The sequence below is a fragment of the Bombus vosnesenskii genome, unplaced genomic scaffold, assembly GCF_011952255.1.
Source record: "Bombus vosnesenskii isolate JDL3184/JDL3185 unplaced genomic scaffold, Bvos_JDL3184-5_v1.1 scf7180000013304, whole genome shotgun sequence".
In the NCBI taxonomy this organism is placed as follows: Eukaryota; Metazoa; Arthropoda; class Insecta; order Hymenoptera; family Apidae; genus Bombus; species Bombus vosnesenskii.
In genome coordinates, this window is record NW_022882953.1 from 3,616,541 (window position 1) to 3,630,857 (window position 14,317).

Here is a 14,317-nt window from a genome sequence, read left to right on the forward strand (position 1 = left end):
ATCGACTACGCGGATAAATCACCGAAAACACGCTAGAAAATGTATTTCTTACCTTGACACTTGATCTAATGAGAAACTAAAGGTAATTCACCGAATGCTTAATATTATAAACAATACGCGAAATAAAAGAAATTGTATTGAACGGAATGGGTAATTAAGTAAGTACAAGTGATCAGGATCAAACGCAAGCCAGACATGGATTTCACTCGACGGGGAAATTAAGAATTCGTGACATACTTTTTTAAAAACGTTAGAGCATTAATAAATTGTTACGACAATGAGATAAATATTAAAGATTATATATAGTTTTATCAATAACTTTTATATTCTAGCAACTTAATGATGTGAACTAATCTCTGTTTTATGATCAACATAATAATTTGTATTTTTCAATTAATTGTCATAGATGATTGGGCAGAAAATTCAAATCATGCACTTCAATATTTTTAGCATACTATTTTACCTATATGTGGTAAGCTTTGTAACGAACACAATTTCATCGTTTTATAATAAACATACGATATTTTCAGCGAAGATGAAAAAAATAATTAAAAGATCACGTACTCGAGTAATTTTATCGGTCGCTCAAGTATCCAATATCGTAAAAATGTTCAAGGTATTCGATAAAAGAGTCATCGTAAAAAAACATCAGCTACACTTCTTTTTCTTTCTTAACATTTGATTAATTAGCTGACATAGTTCAGTGAAATTGTTTTTAACGTCGTATCGTTTCCAATATTGTTTCTCAATTGCATCACCAAAATGCGAGAATTTATAAATTTCCAGTTATTCGAATTATTTATTCACTTTACCATGTAGCAATCAATACAAAAGAATCTTCTTAACATCTGTATAACAACTGTTTAACATCATTATCATGTATAAATATCCCTCGTTTTTAGGTTGTGTTGCTTCTCAACTAGTGAGCTCATTAAAGTTTCCTAACAAGAAAATGTAACATAACTTTACATCGTATGTCGAATTTACTATCAAAGAGGAATCCAAAACAAAAACAAGTCAACGATCACACGCCTAACAATACAAAAATAAATGCTTACCTGTTATGACAACAGCCCAGAAGAACGAGACGTGTACCAAGAAAGAGATAATACGGAGAAACAAACTGTTATCCAAATCACATATTACCAATCACCAGATCACCAATGCATTCGAAGATATGTGGACGAGGATTCCTCGAGACGTCCTGGTGGCATCGATTCCTGCGCTTGCTAACCAAGAATTGTTCATTGTTCACTTGCTTGCACAAAATTATGACAGCAAACCGAGAATGGAGAGGAAACCGCCGTGGATCTGCACCTGTCTACGATAATAGGCACGTGTACCAGCGATCCATTCGCGTACACGTGTATACGCCGTGGCGCGTGAGACACACACGCTTTGACTATCGATTATGCGCGAAAAGCTGTAGGGCAATGTAGAAAAAAAATGGTCCCTCGAGAGACTCGCGAGCTACCACTACCACCATAGGCGGCTTTTCTACGGAGACAACTCGTCCTGCGGCGTTACGGACGGACAGCTCTGACAGGAGGCGTACACGCGCGCCTCCATCCATCGCGCATACGTTCACGCGCATCGTGCCCTCGGCTCATTAAGCAGGCGCGCCAACTGTAACGCTTGGAATCTTACCAGGCTATCGTAAACAAAAGCTGGCTTATTCTGTGACTTTGAACTTCAAAATTAATCTATACAATCTACACACGTAATAAAACAGTAGAAGGGTTGTGTTTATACATTGAATAAACAACATAAAACATCAGTCATTCAGGAACAGTCATAAGTTATGGAGTCCAAAAAGCTAATCTTTGCAATTTTTGTCTGTTCGTTTGCACTCGTATCACTGCTTGTTAAAACTACTAAAAGTAGGAACTACTTTGAACGGATTTTGATGGGGTTTTCTCTGGTGTAGAGCTTAATTTTTAGGAGAGAAAATAGGATATATTTTATCTCGATCCGTTTTGTAGAAGCTAAAAATAGCCTAGCATCTGACTTGTATGCGCTCCCATATTTGGTAAAGGTCAAACAATATGTCTAAAATCGAAACTTTTTATAATTTAATATTTTTTTATAATGGGGTGTAATGTAACTGTTACTATAAAAAAATATATATACATAATGTAATAGTCGTGTATTTTGTAATAATTTTTATTAGAGTAGTCGAAGTGATCAATTATTCGGTCAACATGTAACTGAATGTAATAGATAAAATATTCTATATCTATTTACGTTATTATAGACGAACTCTAGATCGACCATTCTTAAGATCTTTCGTTATCTAAAAAAGCCAAACAATGACAATATGTACTAGTTTACTATTTACTATTTTGTTTATAAAATTCAATAAATTGAAATATATTATAGCTAAATATAAAACACAACAAAACAAAGAAAATATATCATTAACTTAGAAGAATTTAGAAAGGGAACTGTATTTTATGCAAACATGCAATGAACTATCCGTTCATTTTATGTCAAATAACACGGTAGAGAAGGGAAAATACACCATTCAAAATAAATTAGAGGATCAAGTTCCTGTACAATGTAGGAAAGTGAAACGATGAAGGGATGAAAGAAACATGACATACTCCAGGTGATAATGACTTTTTAATGGACTAATTTTGTATGCTAAAGCTTTCAAGCTACTAAATTTAATATCAGTAAGGATAATTTGTAGTGTTGAAATCTTTAAAATATTGTAGTTTTTCCTATATAAGCATAGTAGCATTTTTTAACATACAGTGACAAAATTTTATTATTTTCAATTAATTTTATTAATAATTTTTTACATCTTCCTTTTTACAATTTTTTTACATTTAATAAATTTTTTTTAGTTTTAAATATCATAATTGGTAGAAACAGATAAAAATTACTCCCTGAATTTATAAGAATGATTAAATCTGTACTATGCAATAATTATAACCGCAAAAAACTTTAAATTTTGATTGCTGTGTATCCATTTCATAGAAATTTTACACATTACGTACCTACCACTTTATACTTGTTTCGTCTTCTCCTACACTTGTTTCGTTCCATACGAATTACAAATAACTGCAAAATAACACGATAGTGATTAGATATATATTCAAATAAGATGCATTTTATTATCTATTCATTACTTCGAATAAGGAAATTAATATGAAACCATCAGAATGATTAATTGGTGAAGAATTTCAACACGATTAATATATTATTTTATACGCATTACATTATATTATATAGTATAATATTTAATACATAATATATATAATATATATATATTAAAAAGGAGAGAAATACATATACATATATTAATATGTTAATTCTAAACTTCAATCTTGCAATATTCGATTGCACGATCGTAAAAAGAATTATCATGCAAATTGAAATATTATTTTCAAACATAAAAGAATTACTATTGCAATTAAATTATCATTCGAATGGTCGTATTTTTACGGCTGTTGGTTAAAGACACGTGTGTCCCACGCAATGGTTCTTCATAATGAAAATTTTCAAACAACTGGACGAAAATTAGCCTACCTCTATCGTAATCCATACTATCCTTGCTAGTTGAACATCCGCACAATAGTTAGACCATAGCCTACGAATATTTCATTTGTTACTCTCAAGGACGCAAAACCGTCCCAGTGATACTTCCATGTAATCGATCAGCCTTAGACGACCACTTAATTTTCCGGTATGTTTCAAGGCTTACATTTTTCCATACTTGTTTTAAAATCGAACTTCACACAAATTTGTTCTCAATTAGTAAACGAACCGCAGATATGTCATCTTAATAATGATCGTGTGAAAGTTTATAATCTAAAAATTTTCATATGATCAGTGTCGTAGCCAGAAAGGACTTAAAATACTATACTTCATTCACGTTTAAATGCGGGTTTCTTACTTAGCAATCTCCGGTATCATAACGTAAACACGTTTTGTAAACACGACAAAATATCAAAACATCTGGGCATATTTGTGCAGCAATATGTAATTACCTCGATCGAGAGTAATCGTTGCCACGCCTTAGAAATTTGCTATTGCATGTCCAACGATATCGAACGTGGAATAGCGATAATACGTCACTCCACTGAGCCTCTATAAATTCCAAATATGGAAATTTAACCAGCTAAATTAGAGCATCGACGAGTCGAGCTGGACATCGTTCCGACACGTTCAATTATAAACCACGATGCTTTAATTAGCGACAACGTTTCGAGTGTAACTTACGTAACAATAGATTATGGTTCAGCGGTACGCTAAAATTGGTTAAAATTTAACGCCTCATTTGTCCAACTAGCGGCTAACACTTATGCGGTATATTGAACATCGCAATACGTAGTTATGTATTATACACGAGTAGAATTGAAACGTGATACCTCTGTGACCGCGATACGTCGATGTTCGACTCTTGCACGATATCACAGGAGACCTCGTTAACACTCGAATCAACGGAGCTTCTGTTCGATCCACATACAATAGGAATATAGTTCCATTAACTTAACCCTCTGTATTCCTACAGTGGCTACGAAAAGTATCTCTACGCCATTGTATTTAGTATAACATTTATATAGCAATTAGTTAAGTCCGAGCATATCAAATTTCGTGTCATTCCGTACAATAGTATTTTCACGTGACTACAAAAAAATGTGTCATTAGGAAATAAGGGTATGCACAAATACTTTTTGTCACCACTGTGCATCGAACTAGACGCGCTATTCTGATTCTGTCTCATTTTTCCTAGCTTTTGTATATAAGATATAATTTCTGTTATATTAGGACTTTCGTAAATCTTCACGCCATGCAAGTGCGCTATAGATAAAAGAAAGTTCTTTTGCGCTATACGATAAAATATTTTTCGTTCTAATTTAGAAGGAACAAAAGTAGAAAAGATCTAGGGATATGTTAGCATATAAGAATTAATAAGGAATTTAAGTTAGGTGTAACCGTACTCGATATCATTTCTGTTCGAATTTCTCTGGTCCAATCGAAGGTCCGTCCATTCATGGACAGCACTATACGAATTTCTACAAAAATATTTGTATATACCTAATTTGTATATACCTAATATATACACGGTTATGAAGTAATTAAAGTTGTTTCTAAAAATAATGAACGAAAAATAATTGATATGCGAAGAAAAAACGCGGATGAAATTATTTTGTTTGGTTACTAGTTTCAAATAAGGAAACATTTATATTTCCTTATTTTTATATATTATATTATGAGTTGAAAGCTGCGCATCATACTTCTGAGAGTTCGCAGCCAGTTAGCAAATCAAGACTTAGTGAGCCGAGAGGAGGGGATAGTAGTGGTCAGTTGACGAAAGAACTTGAGAATATTTATATAGATTCATTAAGAACAAGTATTAAGAGCCAATTTCATTACTGTGAATACGAAAAAATCTTTTTGATTAATTGCAAATAATAATTGTGTTGTTAGCGACAAAAATTATTTTCTACAAGCTCTCCGGTGTTTCATTTCGATTTAAATAATACACAATTCCGCTATAAAATCAAAGGTGAAACACAACGGTTCTATCGATTTAAAGTTGAAACTTAAAAAGTAAGGCGACCCCTGAATCGAATTTAACGTTGTGCCACTGATAGGATCCGTTCCGCAATAAAAATGTAGCAGCACGATATCGAGTCATGCATTGTCTAGATGCAGCAAATAGATAAGAAATACCGTGTGTGACGAATCATTCCTCGATATGACGAAGTTATCGATAGAGATCTTTCCGCAAAACATGATTAACGTAAAATCAATAGACACCTTGAACGCCCATGTCGTGATCAGAGAATAAGATATAAAGCGTTTTTATTTTTAACACAGTTATATTATTCATTTTTCGATGGAATTTAATTGATAAATCGCTATATACTATTATAGTTTACATATACTGAAACTTAAGATTTTGAGTAATTATAATCGCATGAAAGGCGTCGATAGAACGGGAAATTTTAATTCGTTAAAAATTTTGATTAATTTACAATTATTTGAAGAAATTCATTTCATTTGTTTAATTTTTTTAATTTAAGAAATTGATTTTAATTTATTGGAGAGAGTTATTCGTTTAATTCTCGGGCAGACATTTACGCGTCTACCATAACTGCAGTAGGTAAGAACATTCCTGCACAAACAAGGTTGAGTAACTGGGACTTTATTAAAGTACAAAACTGAAAAGTAAGGTCAGAAATGAGATGAATGTAACTGTAATCTATTGAGCATGCAATAGTGTATAACATTTCCGAAATGTTTTACTCGTACATTTCACTAAATATATTTATAGAATAACAATAATAAAAAATAATAACACACGAAGGACAAGAATTATAGATGATAGTATATAACATTTTCGAAATGTTTTACTCGTACATTTTACTAAATACATTGATAGAATAACAATAATAAAAAATAATAACACACGAAGGACAAAAATTATAGATAGGAGATATTTATTTATCTCCAAAATTGATTACTTTATTATATGAAAAGATAATATGAAATAAAATTTAATCAAGTGTGGTAGTATACTTACAAATATCAAATTAATGAAGATATTTATCTTAGAATGGAAACTAATGTCTGCACAGTAAACGATTGTATCCTAATTGCGTTTTACTTACTTATGTAGAATTTTTTGCGATAGTTCAGTATCATTATAACGTTTAATCAATTTGGCATATAAAGTCAAGCCTGTACTTATACATAATGACAGTTACTATAATTCAACAGTATATAATTAAATATCGTAAATATATGAAAAAGAACGTTTTATTGACAACAAGATAGATACAAATACAAATTTAGGGATTTGTATCTTCATTATACACAATATATTGATATAACTAATGATAGCATATAATTAAATACATATAAAAATGTGACTCGAACAAATTATCATAAAAGCTAAATGTTCTTGTATCGGCAGTTTAAAGATGTTAAATATTGCTTTAGATTGTAGTCATTCCTACGAAAAATATCATAGAAAAATATGCATAGTATTTTTTTGCATTTCGAGTATTTTCTAATTGTGCGCCTTAATTAATCAGAACGATTTCTTCATTGCAGAAATGCAACCTTCAAAACTAATTACAATTTTTGCCATTAGTGGTATATGACTAACCCGCATCTCAATCAAAATATAATATCCCTAATGAGAAATTACATAAATTAAATTATACTGTCATTCTTATGCTTTAAATAATTATTTTCTTGGGATTTGCTTTGGTTAATTATTTTGACCGCATTCTTCTGTTTTAAAAGAAAGTTAAACAAGACGTGCTTCAACAACTCTTAATTCAGGCTATCAACTTAAACAACATACACAATCACGAGCTCCTAATTTTGATCAAAGCTCCTAGAAACTGTTTTACAGACTGTAATATGTAACGCGTGTATGACTTTCGCTTTTCTTTCCCAAAACAAAGCACCAAATTATTTTATTTCGTTGTTTACTGATTCGCCGCAAAATTGAACACGGGATATTTTGGCGCGAAACGATTCGACACACCAAAAATATACTCGGATTCACCACGTTCCCACAGACTTCTAGCACCATTGGTTGATTCTTCGTATGATGGTGGAGCTATAATTTTATACATTAACTACTGTTAAACTATATCCTTTCTTAGAATACAATAGTTTAATTCATTAAAACTATATAATTATAAGAAATACATGAAAATATTCTTACGCAGATTAGGGTACAAATTCGATGGTGGACTTCCGTCAACGCTTGAAACTGGAATTCCTGTCATCGTCCACCCAATTTCTGAGGGTTGTGGATATCCTTCGGCCGATGGAGCACTTGGAGTTTGATAATTTATTAATGGTACCGTGCCCACAAATATAAGGGTGTTCTGCGTCAAATTTCGATGGTACCTAACATAGAATCAACCGCTCTAACTCATTCAAAAACATTTTTACGAGCAACTAAAATCGGTTTTATACAGCCAATTTTCTATTGTGTCGTTCAATTGCCATTCTTTGCAGATCATTCGATGAGTCATAGTATCATCGTATCATACAAATAGTGAATAGCACTGATTTATTTATAATGCTTCACAAATGTAATAACGCATGCATTTAATTTCACTTGAAACATGTAACATTAAAAAAATTCTCTTATAGTAAAATTAATAGTATACAAATTAATTAATTAATTAATTAACTTTTGCGTATATAAAAATTAATTAATTCGCAAATAAAATATTCTGCATAAGGTAACATATACTAACCATCCTGAGACACAAGCTACGACTTTAAGATTATATTCCAGATCAATAATTCCACAATTCCTCAAGTTCGATGGAGGAAGTGGAGGTATATCGAGCTTCTGTTCATAATCTGCAGTTCCGTGTCCTTCGACAGGTCCTTTGGCAACTTCCGCTATCACAATTTCCTCCGTTTTAGTATCAGTGGTCGGTGTGGTAGCCCGAAAAGTCACGATCTAGACTTCATGTGATTCCATTATTATCTCGAAATATTTTCACTGATATCGCATATTTATCAGCATCATCGAACTGTATATACCTTACACAAAATGATTTTTATGGTCTCCACAGTGATTCCTGACAAATTTTCAACGTTCACCTTTATTGGCATTGTTTGACCTGGTACGTATCCCCTCACTGGTAACGAATAGTTAACAGTTAATGATGGTGTTCCGCAACATAAGCAGCAAAACGTCTTACTCATTTCTACTTGCACCTTTTCCTGAAAATGTATGCGTTTCTTTATACCATAATAAAATTTTACTACATCAACTGTATGTACAAAAGTTAAACTATAAAACATAATATTGCTATAATTTTTATAAATTTTAAATATGAAAATTTTCACTCTCGATTTAATTTTCTACTTCGAAATGTATGCTAAATTTTAAGGAACTGAGTGTTCCCATAACTGTTTAACGAATGTCAACTATTTGTAGCTTCAATTTCAATCGTAAAACGTTCACCAAATTTTCACTGAATGGAGAATTTTCTGATGAATACGTACCGAGGATCTTACTTCTTGATTAAGGTCAAAAGGCGACACTACTGTAAAGGGGCTCTTTACTTCTTGATCGAATTTCCAAGGGCGATCCAGAGTCGCTTTGACTGTATACCGAACGTGGCCAAAATCGGATTCGAAACTGCTGGGTAAATTCATGGGTAGAATACATTGAAACGGGAATTTATGCTCGCCGCCTTGTATCTCGATTTCACCTCCTAAAGAAAATTTATTACTTTTTCCAATGAAAGTTCTAAACAATGAAATAATTTAAGGTAAAATTTTACCAGAAGCTGATCCAACAAGATAATACTTTGTATCGAAGTATTCTTCATGTGCGGTAACCGTCTGAGTTCCATCTCTGTACTGTCCTCTCTCATCCATATCCTGTTTGTCTGTTGTCCAACATGTATTCGCCACACCTTTTATTTTTACACATATGCCTGGAAAAATAATGAAATTGTTAGATATTATTATTAATCAATTGATATTCCTCTTACATAAATTATAGAATATCGTATACATATGACATTCTATACTATAAAGAGAAATTACATATAGTTCAAATTCATCAATCTTAATTTCATACAGCATACAGTAATGGCTTTTAAATTTATCTAATTGAAATCACATATTGATTTAAGTACAATTGAATACAATTGTACTCCGATACAATATGAGTAAGATTGAGGTATTGTTTTTGTGAACATTGAAAGCTGATTATTACTTTCTTCACATCTTCGCTCTAGGTAATATAGGTGTAATTTAATACTGAAATTAAATAGTTTTGTTACTCCATTTCATTGCGTATGATATAAATGTATATATAATATGTGATAGTATACATTGCCTTGTATGGTTCTAACGTTTAACTCGATTTCAGATAACTTTGAATAGTAAACTTATCAGAGCTCCATACTTTCAATTATTTAAGGCGTTTCACATTGCTCGGTTTAAACAAAAAGTGACACATTTTTGAAATTACCATTAACAATGAGATAATAGTGTAAAATTAACCGCGAGCCAACCGCAAGTTGATGCTAATAAAACATTACATCAACGTCAAATAAATGTCAAGAACATCGTACCACGAGAGAATCCTATAGAATATTTCTATGTGGCTGACATAAATTTAAAATATAAATAGCATCGCTTATAGAAGAAACGTTCGTGATCTGTTAAAAATGTTACAAGAGTAAAAGGTGATAAGGCATAAAATCATAAAAAAAATTAGCAAAAATAAGCAATAAAAATATATACAAATTCCAGAAAAATTAAATTAATAACAATATTCTATCATATGAGAGACTGTAATACAATAGCAAATAATGATATTAAATAATATTACAGCAAAGAAATATCAATACTAAATAAATAGTACCAATACTAAAATAGGATATTAGCTATAGTAAAGTAATTAGAAGAATATTGTTATATATAATATAGTAATACAATACAGCGTGACGAAAACAAGTGTTCCACGGCCGATCGCCACTGTTCATTTCCACTGTGCGGGTGTGTATAGTCGTGCTATAATTAAACTACACCTTACCACAAAGAAGAAAAAAATATTCTCCACAGGAATGCGGCGACAGGAGCTCGACAATATACATCGAATATCATTTCGAAATTAGAAGGAAACTTAGAATAGAACATGCTCCTACATAAGCAGTATACGGAGAATGCATCTAATATTATACATAGTTTCTCCCACACTCAAGTAATAGTTCTTTGTTCCACATTCGCTTTAACTTTTTAGAGTTCTTACAGATGGGAAATAATTTAACAATATCTCCTTAATAGAAAATACTAAATAATTTCACTTATTCCTTTGCTATTTAAATTTGAGCAAAACTTACTTTTCTAAATGTAAAATGTTTTTTAAATGTTTACAGTCATTCTTTAATTCTTCAAAGACCTTTTTCATTTAAATTACAGATTTTTCTTCGTTTAAATGATCTAACTAAACGAAGAATACTACAAATAATTCTCGTTACTTCTTCGTACTTACTGCCACTACCTCTCCTGATTTTTTAATACGACATATATCCTCGAATCTGTAAAATGCACTACACATCATGATCTGTCCGGCGACACATAGCCGTATTTCCAATAAGAAAGCCATATGAATGTCGCGTATCTCGAACACTTAGAAACACCTGTCGATCTCTAGATATTACTAATCGAGTATATACTATCACATATTACTCATCCGGAAATAACATCGTCTGACTGAGTCACTCGACAATACTTTCGAATATACATAACATACCACGAATCTTCTTCGTACTGTTTAATACCACGATGATATTTCCACTGACGGTCTGTCCTGGATAATAAGTCCCCCAAGGATTGTCGTAGATTATTCGGAAATCCTTTAGTCCCATGTCTGTTGCGACACGGTCACACCTTTCGCGGTCACTCGATTTATAAATTCGTTTTGTTTCTTTATTTATTAATTATTCCAGTGACGTTCTGGGATAGATGTGCGATCATCCAACATACGGTCGTTCATCCGTCGTTCTTGTTCCACACACTGAGCACACGCAGCGCGGCTATATCGAGCCGCTCGTAAAAGCCGGTCTGATCGTAGTTACGAGTCCACGTTACTACGTACCATTCGATATTTGTCTTCTGCGCACATACCAACTGACGCAGTGCTGGTAGAACGATGCTACAGGTCATTTCAAACGGATTATTGACAACGGCGCTTGTTAACTCTCGCGCTGAAAAATCTAAAAGAGAGGTTATGATTCAAAGAAAAGCTACGTTAAATTCAATATTTACTGTTTTGCTATACTTTGATCTTAGCTATCAGGCCTAGCAGTGATAAAAAGTAAGGTGACGTTAGATTCGTTATGTGCTATTCAACTGCACTTCGATCATTGGTATCAGACTGAGAAGCGATAAAAAAAAATCAAGGTGCAGTATAATAGTAAACGATGAACTTAATATCACTTTTCAATTTATCACTATTTTACGTATTATAGTATTTGCTATTATATCGATGATACAACTGATCCGTGGTTAACGTGAATATGTGTTATCTGCTTCTATAAATGCAGTTAAAATGACGAAGTTTCGTAAAAGATATGTAATGCAGGAAGCAAGACAAACGAGATAATAATTCAAATAATTGCTCTCATCATTTTGGTACACATTTTTTCCAGTTTTTAAGCATCCTGTATATTCACACTGCGTCAACGATAACGTGAAAATACGACGATTGTGGAAGAATATCATACTATCGATATTTATATGACCATTTAGAAGCTCCTGAATATTAGTACTTTTAAAATTATGCTCGCCACTTTTGAAGTTTCCCATATACACGCGTTCTATCAACGATGACGTAACAACATTACGTTGGCCTCATTGGTTAAGCGTGGATAAACATGCGCCCAGATAAAGTGTTTTCACGTATCATGGCGCTGTAGCCTCGTGATGGAACCGCGCATGCTTTTATTCAAGTCCAATGACGTCATAGGCGGATAACAGATAAGATAGCGATGATGTAATTGACGAAGACGGCTGATAATAAAGCTAACACTTATCCTCAAATGGTCGGACTCTTCCAATTTATTAAGATAATTAAACGAGTTATCGTTTTTATCGGTTATCTGCTTAAATTATAATTAACGGAATGATCGAAGTTCGTTTATACGATAGTCCTTAATATAACTTGTATTTCAAGAGATCCTAAATTTCCTATCAATGATATGTCGCTAAAAATACCAATGATTTAAAATTGATAGCTATTTTTAGAAATTACTTTCAAATACAACTGTTTTATTTTTAACGCCATGATATTTTATAGATCATGGGAACAATACCAAAAGAGTAATTTAAAGATAAAAGTAAAAATTAAAACGTCAAACAATAAAAATAAATATCGATATAAAATAATGATTACAAATGAAAATTGTAAGTAGAAAAGTATAAAATTATTATAGATAAAGTTCTTGAAGAAATGCATTTACGTAAAAAGTATATATAAAAACCAATTATTAATAAGATTCGAATGAACTTCTTTATTTTGATTGAAAATCTATTTTATTCTTTTCTAAAAAAAAAAAAAGATTTACGCGATCGTTAAAGATTTAGTAATAATTTCTATAAAAGCTTGAAAATGAGACCAGTTATCTGTCACTCACGTAATCCCAATTCGTTTAAAAAATGTAGTAGATGTGCACGCGCCGTGTCGCGCTCTGCGTACACGATATTTTACGGAAATTTATTTTCACGTCGAATATCATCGCTTGTGTTTTCGGACACAGAAAATACGAACCTGTCCACGTGAATGAGAAGGTTAGTATTCGATCCTCAAAAATATTTCACAGTTACGAATACACTCGTATGTATGCGCAACACGGCCTTCATCGACATTTCGATCCAGTACAAGTGATATTTGTATGAATAAATTTTCGACAAATTTGATACGAAGAAAAATTTAACATTACAAAAGGCAAGATATATTTCTAAAATATTGGGCGGTTTTAACGAATTTCTTCAATTTAGATAAAGAAATTGTATACGTATATTTGACATATATTTCTGAGATTATAAATGTAATAAATATGACATGCTAATTTAATTAGTAACATAAAATTCGCAATTTATGCGTGATTCGTGCCATCATACGAATGTTAATTTATTCGCTTAATTAGAAGGTTTGAGGCGATAGATGACTCATAGAGACTTATCTTCCGTATGTTAGCTGTAATGTAGATCGATAATTCAAAACAGAACTCGCGCGAAGTGGATTAAAGTTGCAGTTTTACTTTTAGTCTCACCTTTCCCTTCGACTTTGATGCTTTCTCCATTTTACCGAAGGGGTGAAAATAAATTAACTTTAATAAACATAACTAATATAAATATGATAATAATATCGTCCGAAGTAAATAATTAAAAATATCGCGGCGTAATTCTTCCTGAACATACAAAATTTCTATATTATTAGTCTTTATATAATAATTTCTTCGGTATTACTATATCGCAATATTTTTATCGGTATTTCAAAACGTATTAATGAAGATTGTTAAAACAAAACATTTAAATTATAAATATGTAAGTACGTCAGTTTCATGCAGAAGGGTCCATTGTACCTGTAGTCCACGCCCAAATATAAATATAGATAGATATTATCTATTGTTTCCTTAAAAATCAGTACAGTTCCTCGGGTCGGTATTGGCCGTAACATTGCAAAAACAAAAATGAATTCCACGATGAAATATTCTGACGGTTACAAAACTGTATGAATATGCTTTCAACGTAATGACTAAACGATAAAAGGAACATTATATTAAAAATATAGAGGGGA

At 32.0% G+C, this 14,317-nt stretch overlaps 3 protein-coding genes across 5 annotated transcripts in view; all 3 read right to left on the reverse strand.

The window, feature by feature from the left end:
- LOC117234263 (potassium voltage-gated channel subfamily KQT member 1) overlaps positions 1 to 1,544 on the reverse strand; it is a 134,343-nt gene extending 132,799 nt beyond the window's left edge. Inside the window, exon 1 of one of the 2 annotated variants that reach the window (XM_033495296.1) lies at positions 1,059 to 1,544. The gene's annotated coding sequence lies outside the window, so the exon portion shown is untranslated. The remainder of the gene's footprint in view (positions 1 to 1,058) is intronic. The other variant, XM_033495297.1, reaches the window with a different exon arrangement.
- Positions 1,545 to 6,756: 5,212 nt separating this feature from the next.
- Positions 6,757 to 11,604, reverse strand: LOC117234305 (arrestin domain-containing protein 17). 2 transcript variants are annotated; one of them, XM_033495386.1, is made up of 7 exons: positions 11,270 to 11,604; positions 9,285 to 9,440; positions 9,004 to 9,215; positions 8,536 to 8,718; positions 8,241 to 8,452; positions 7,697 to 7,884; positions 6,757 to 7,588 (listed from the first exon to the last, which is right to left on the reverse strand). In XM_033495386.1, exons 1-7 carry the CDS (start codon positions 11,382 to 11,384, stop codon positions 7,455 to 7,457), a joined length of 1,200 nt encoding a protein of 399 aa, XP_033351277.1. In that variant the 5' UTR covers positions 11,385 to 11,604; the 3' UTR covers positions 6,757 to 7,454. The 2 variants fall into 2 exon arrangements, with proteins under 2 accessions (XP_033351277.1, XP_033351278.1); XM_033495387.1 differs by lacking the exon at positions 11,270 to 11,604 and adding an exon at positions 11,009 to 11,242.
- Positions 11,479 to 12,614, reverse strand: LOC117234310. The gene is made up of 2 exons (XM_033495393.1): positions 12,243 to 12,614; positions 11,479 to 11,732 (listed from the first exon to the last, which is right to left on the reverse strand). Exons 1-2 carry the CDS (start codon positions 12,322 to 12,324, stop codon positions 11,509 to 11,511), a joined length of 306 nt encoding a protein of 101 aa, XP_033351284.1. The 5' UTR covers positions 12,325 to 12,614; the 3' UTR covers positions 11,479 to 11,508.
- Positions 12,615 to 14,317: the final 1,703 nt, after the last annotated feature.

Bases quoted from the DNA above. Each gene is read 5' to 3' on its own strand.
- LOC117234305 (XM_033495386.1), bottom strand. From the start codon at position 11,384: ATGGGACTAAAGGATTTCCGAATAATCTACGACAATCCTTGGGGGACT. The intron at 8,453-8,535 runs GTATATACAGTT...CATGAAGTCTAG, and splicing joins TAAAAATCATTTTGTGTAAG to ATCGTGACTTTTCGGGCTAC. The intron at 7,885-8,240 runs GTTAGTATATGT...ATTCTATGTTAG, and splicing joins GTAGCTTGTGTCTCAGGATG to GTACCATCGAAATTTGACGC.
- LOC117234310 (XM_033495393.1), bottom strand. From the start codon at position 12,324: ATGGGAAACTTCAAAAGTGGCGAGCATAATTTTAAAAGTACTAATATT. The intron at 11,733-12,242 runs GTATGATATTCT...CCTCTCTTTTAG, and splicing joins TGGTCATATAAATATCGATA to ATTTTTCAGCGCGAGAGTTA.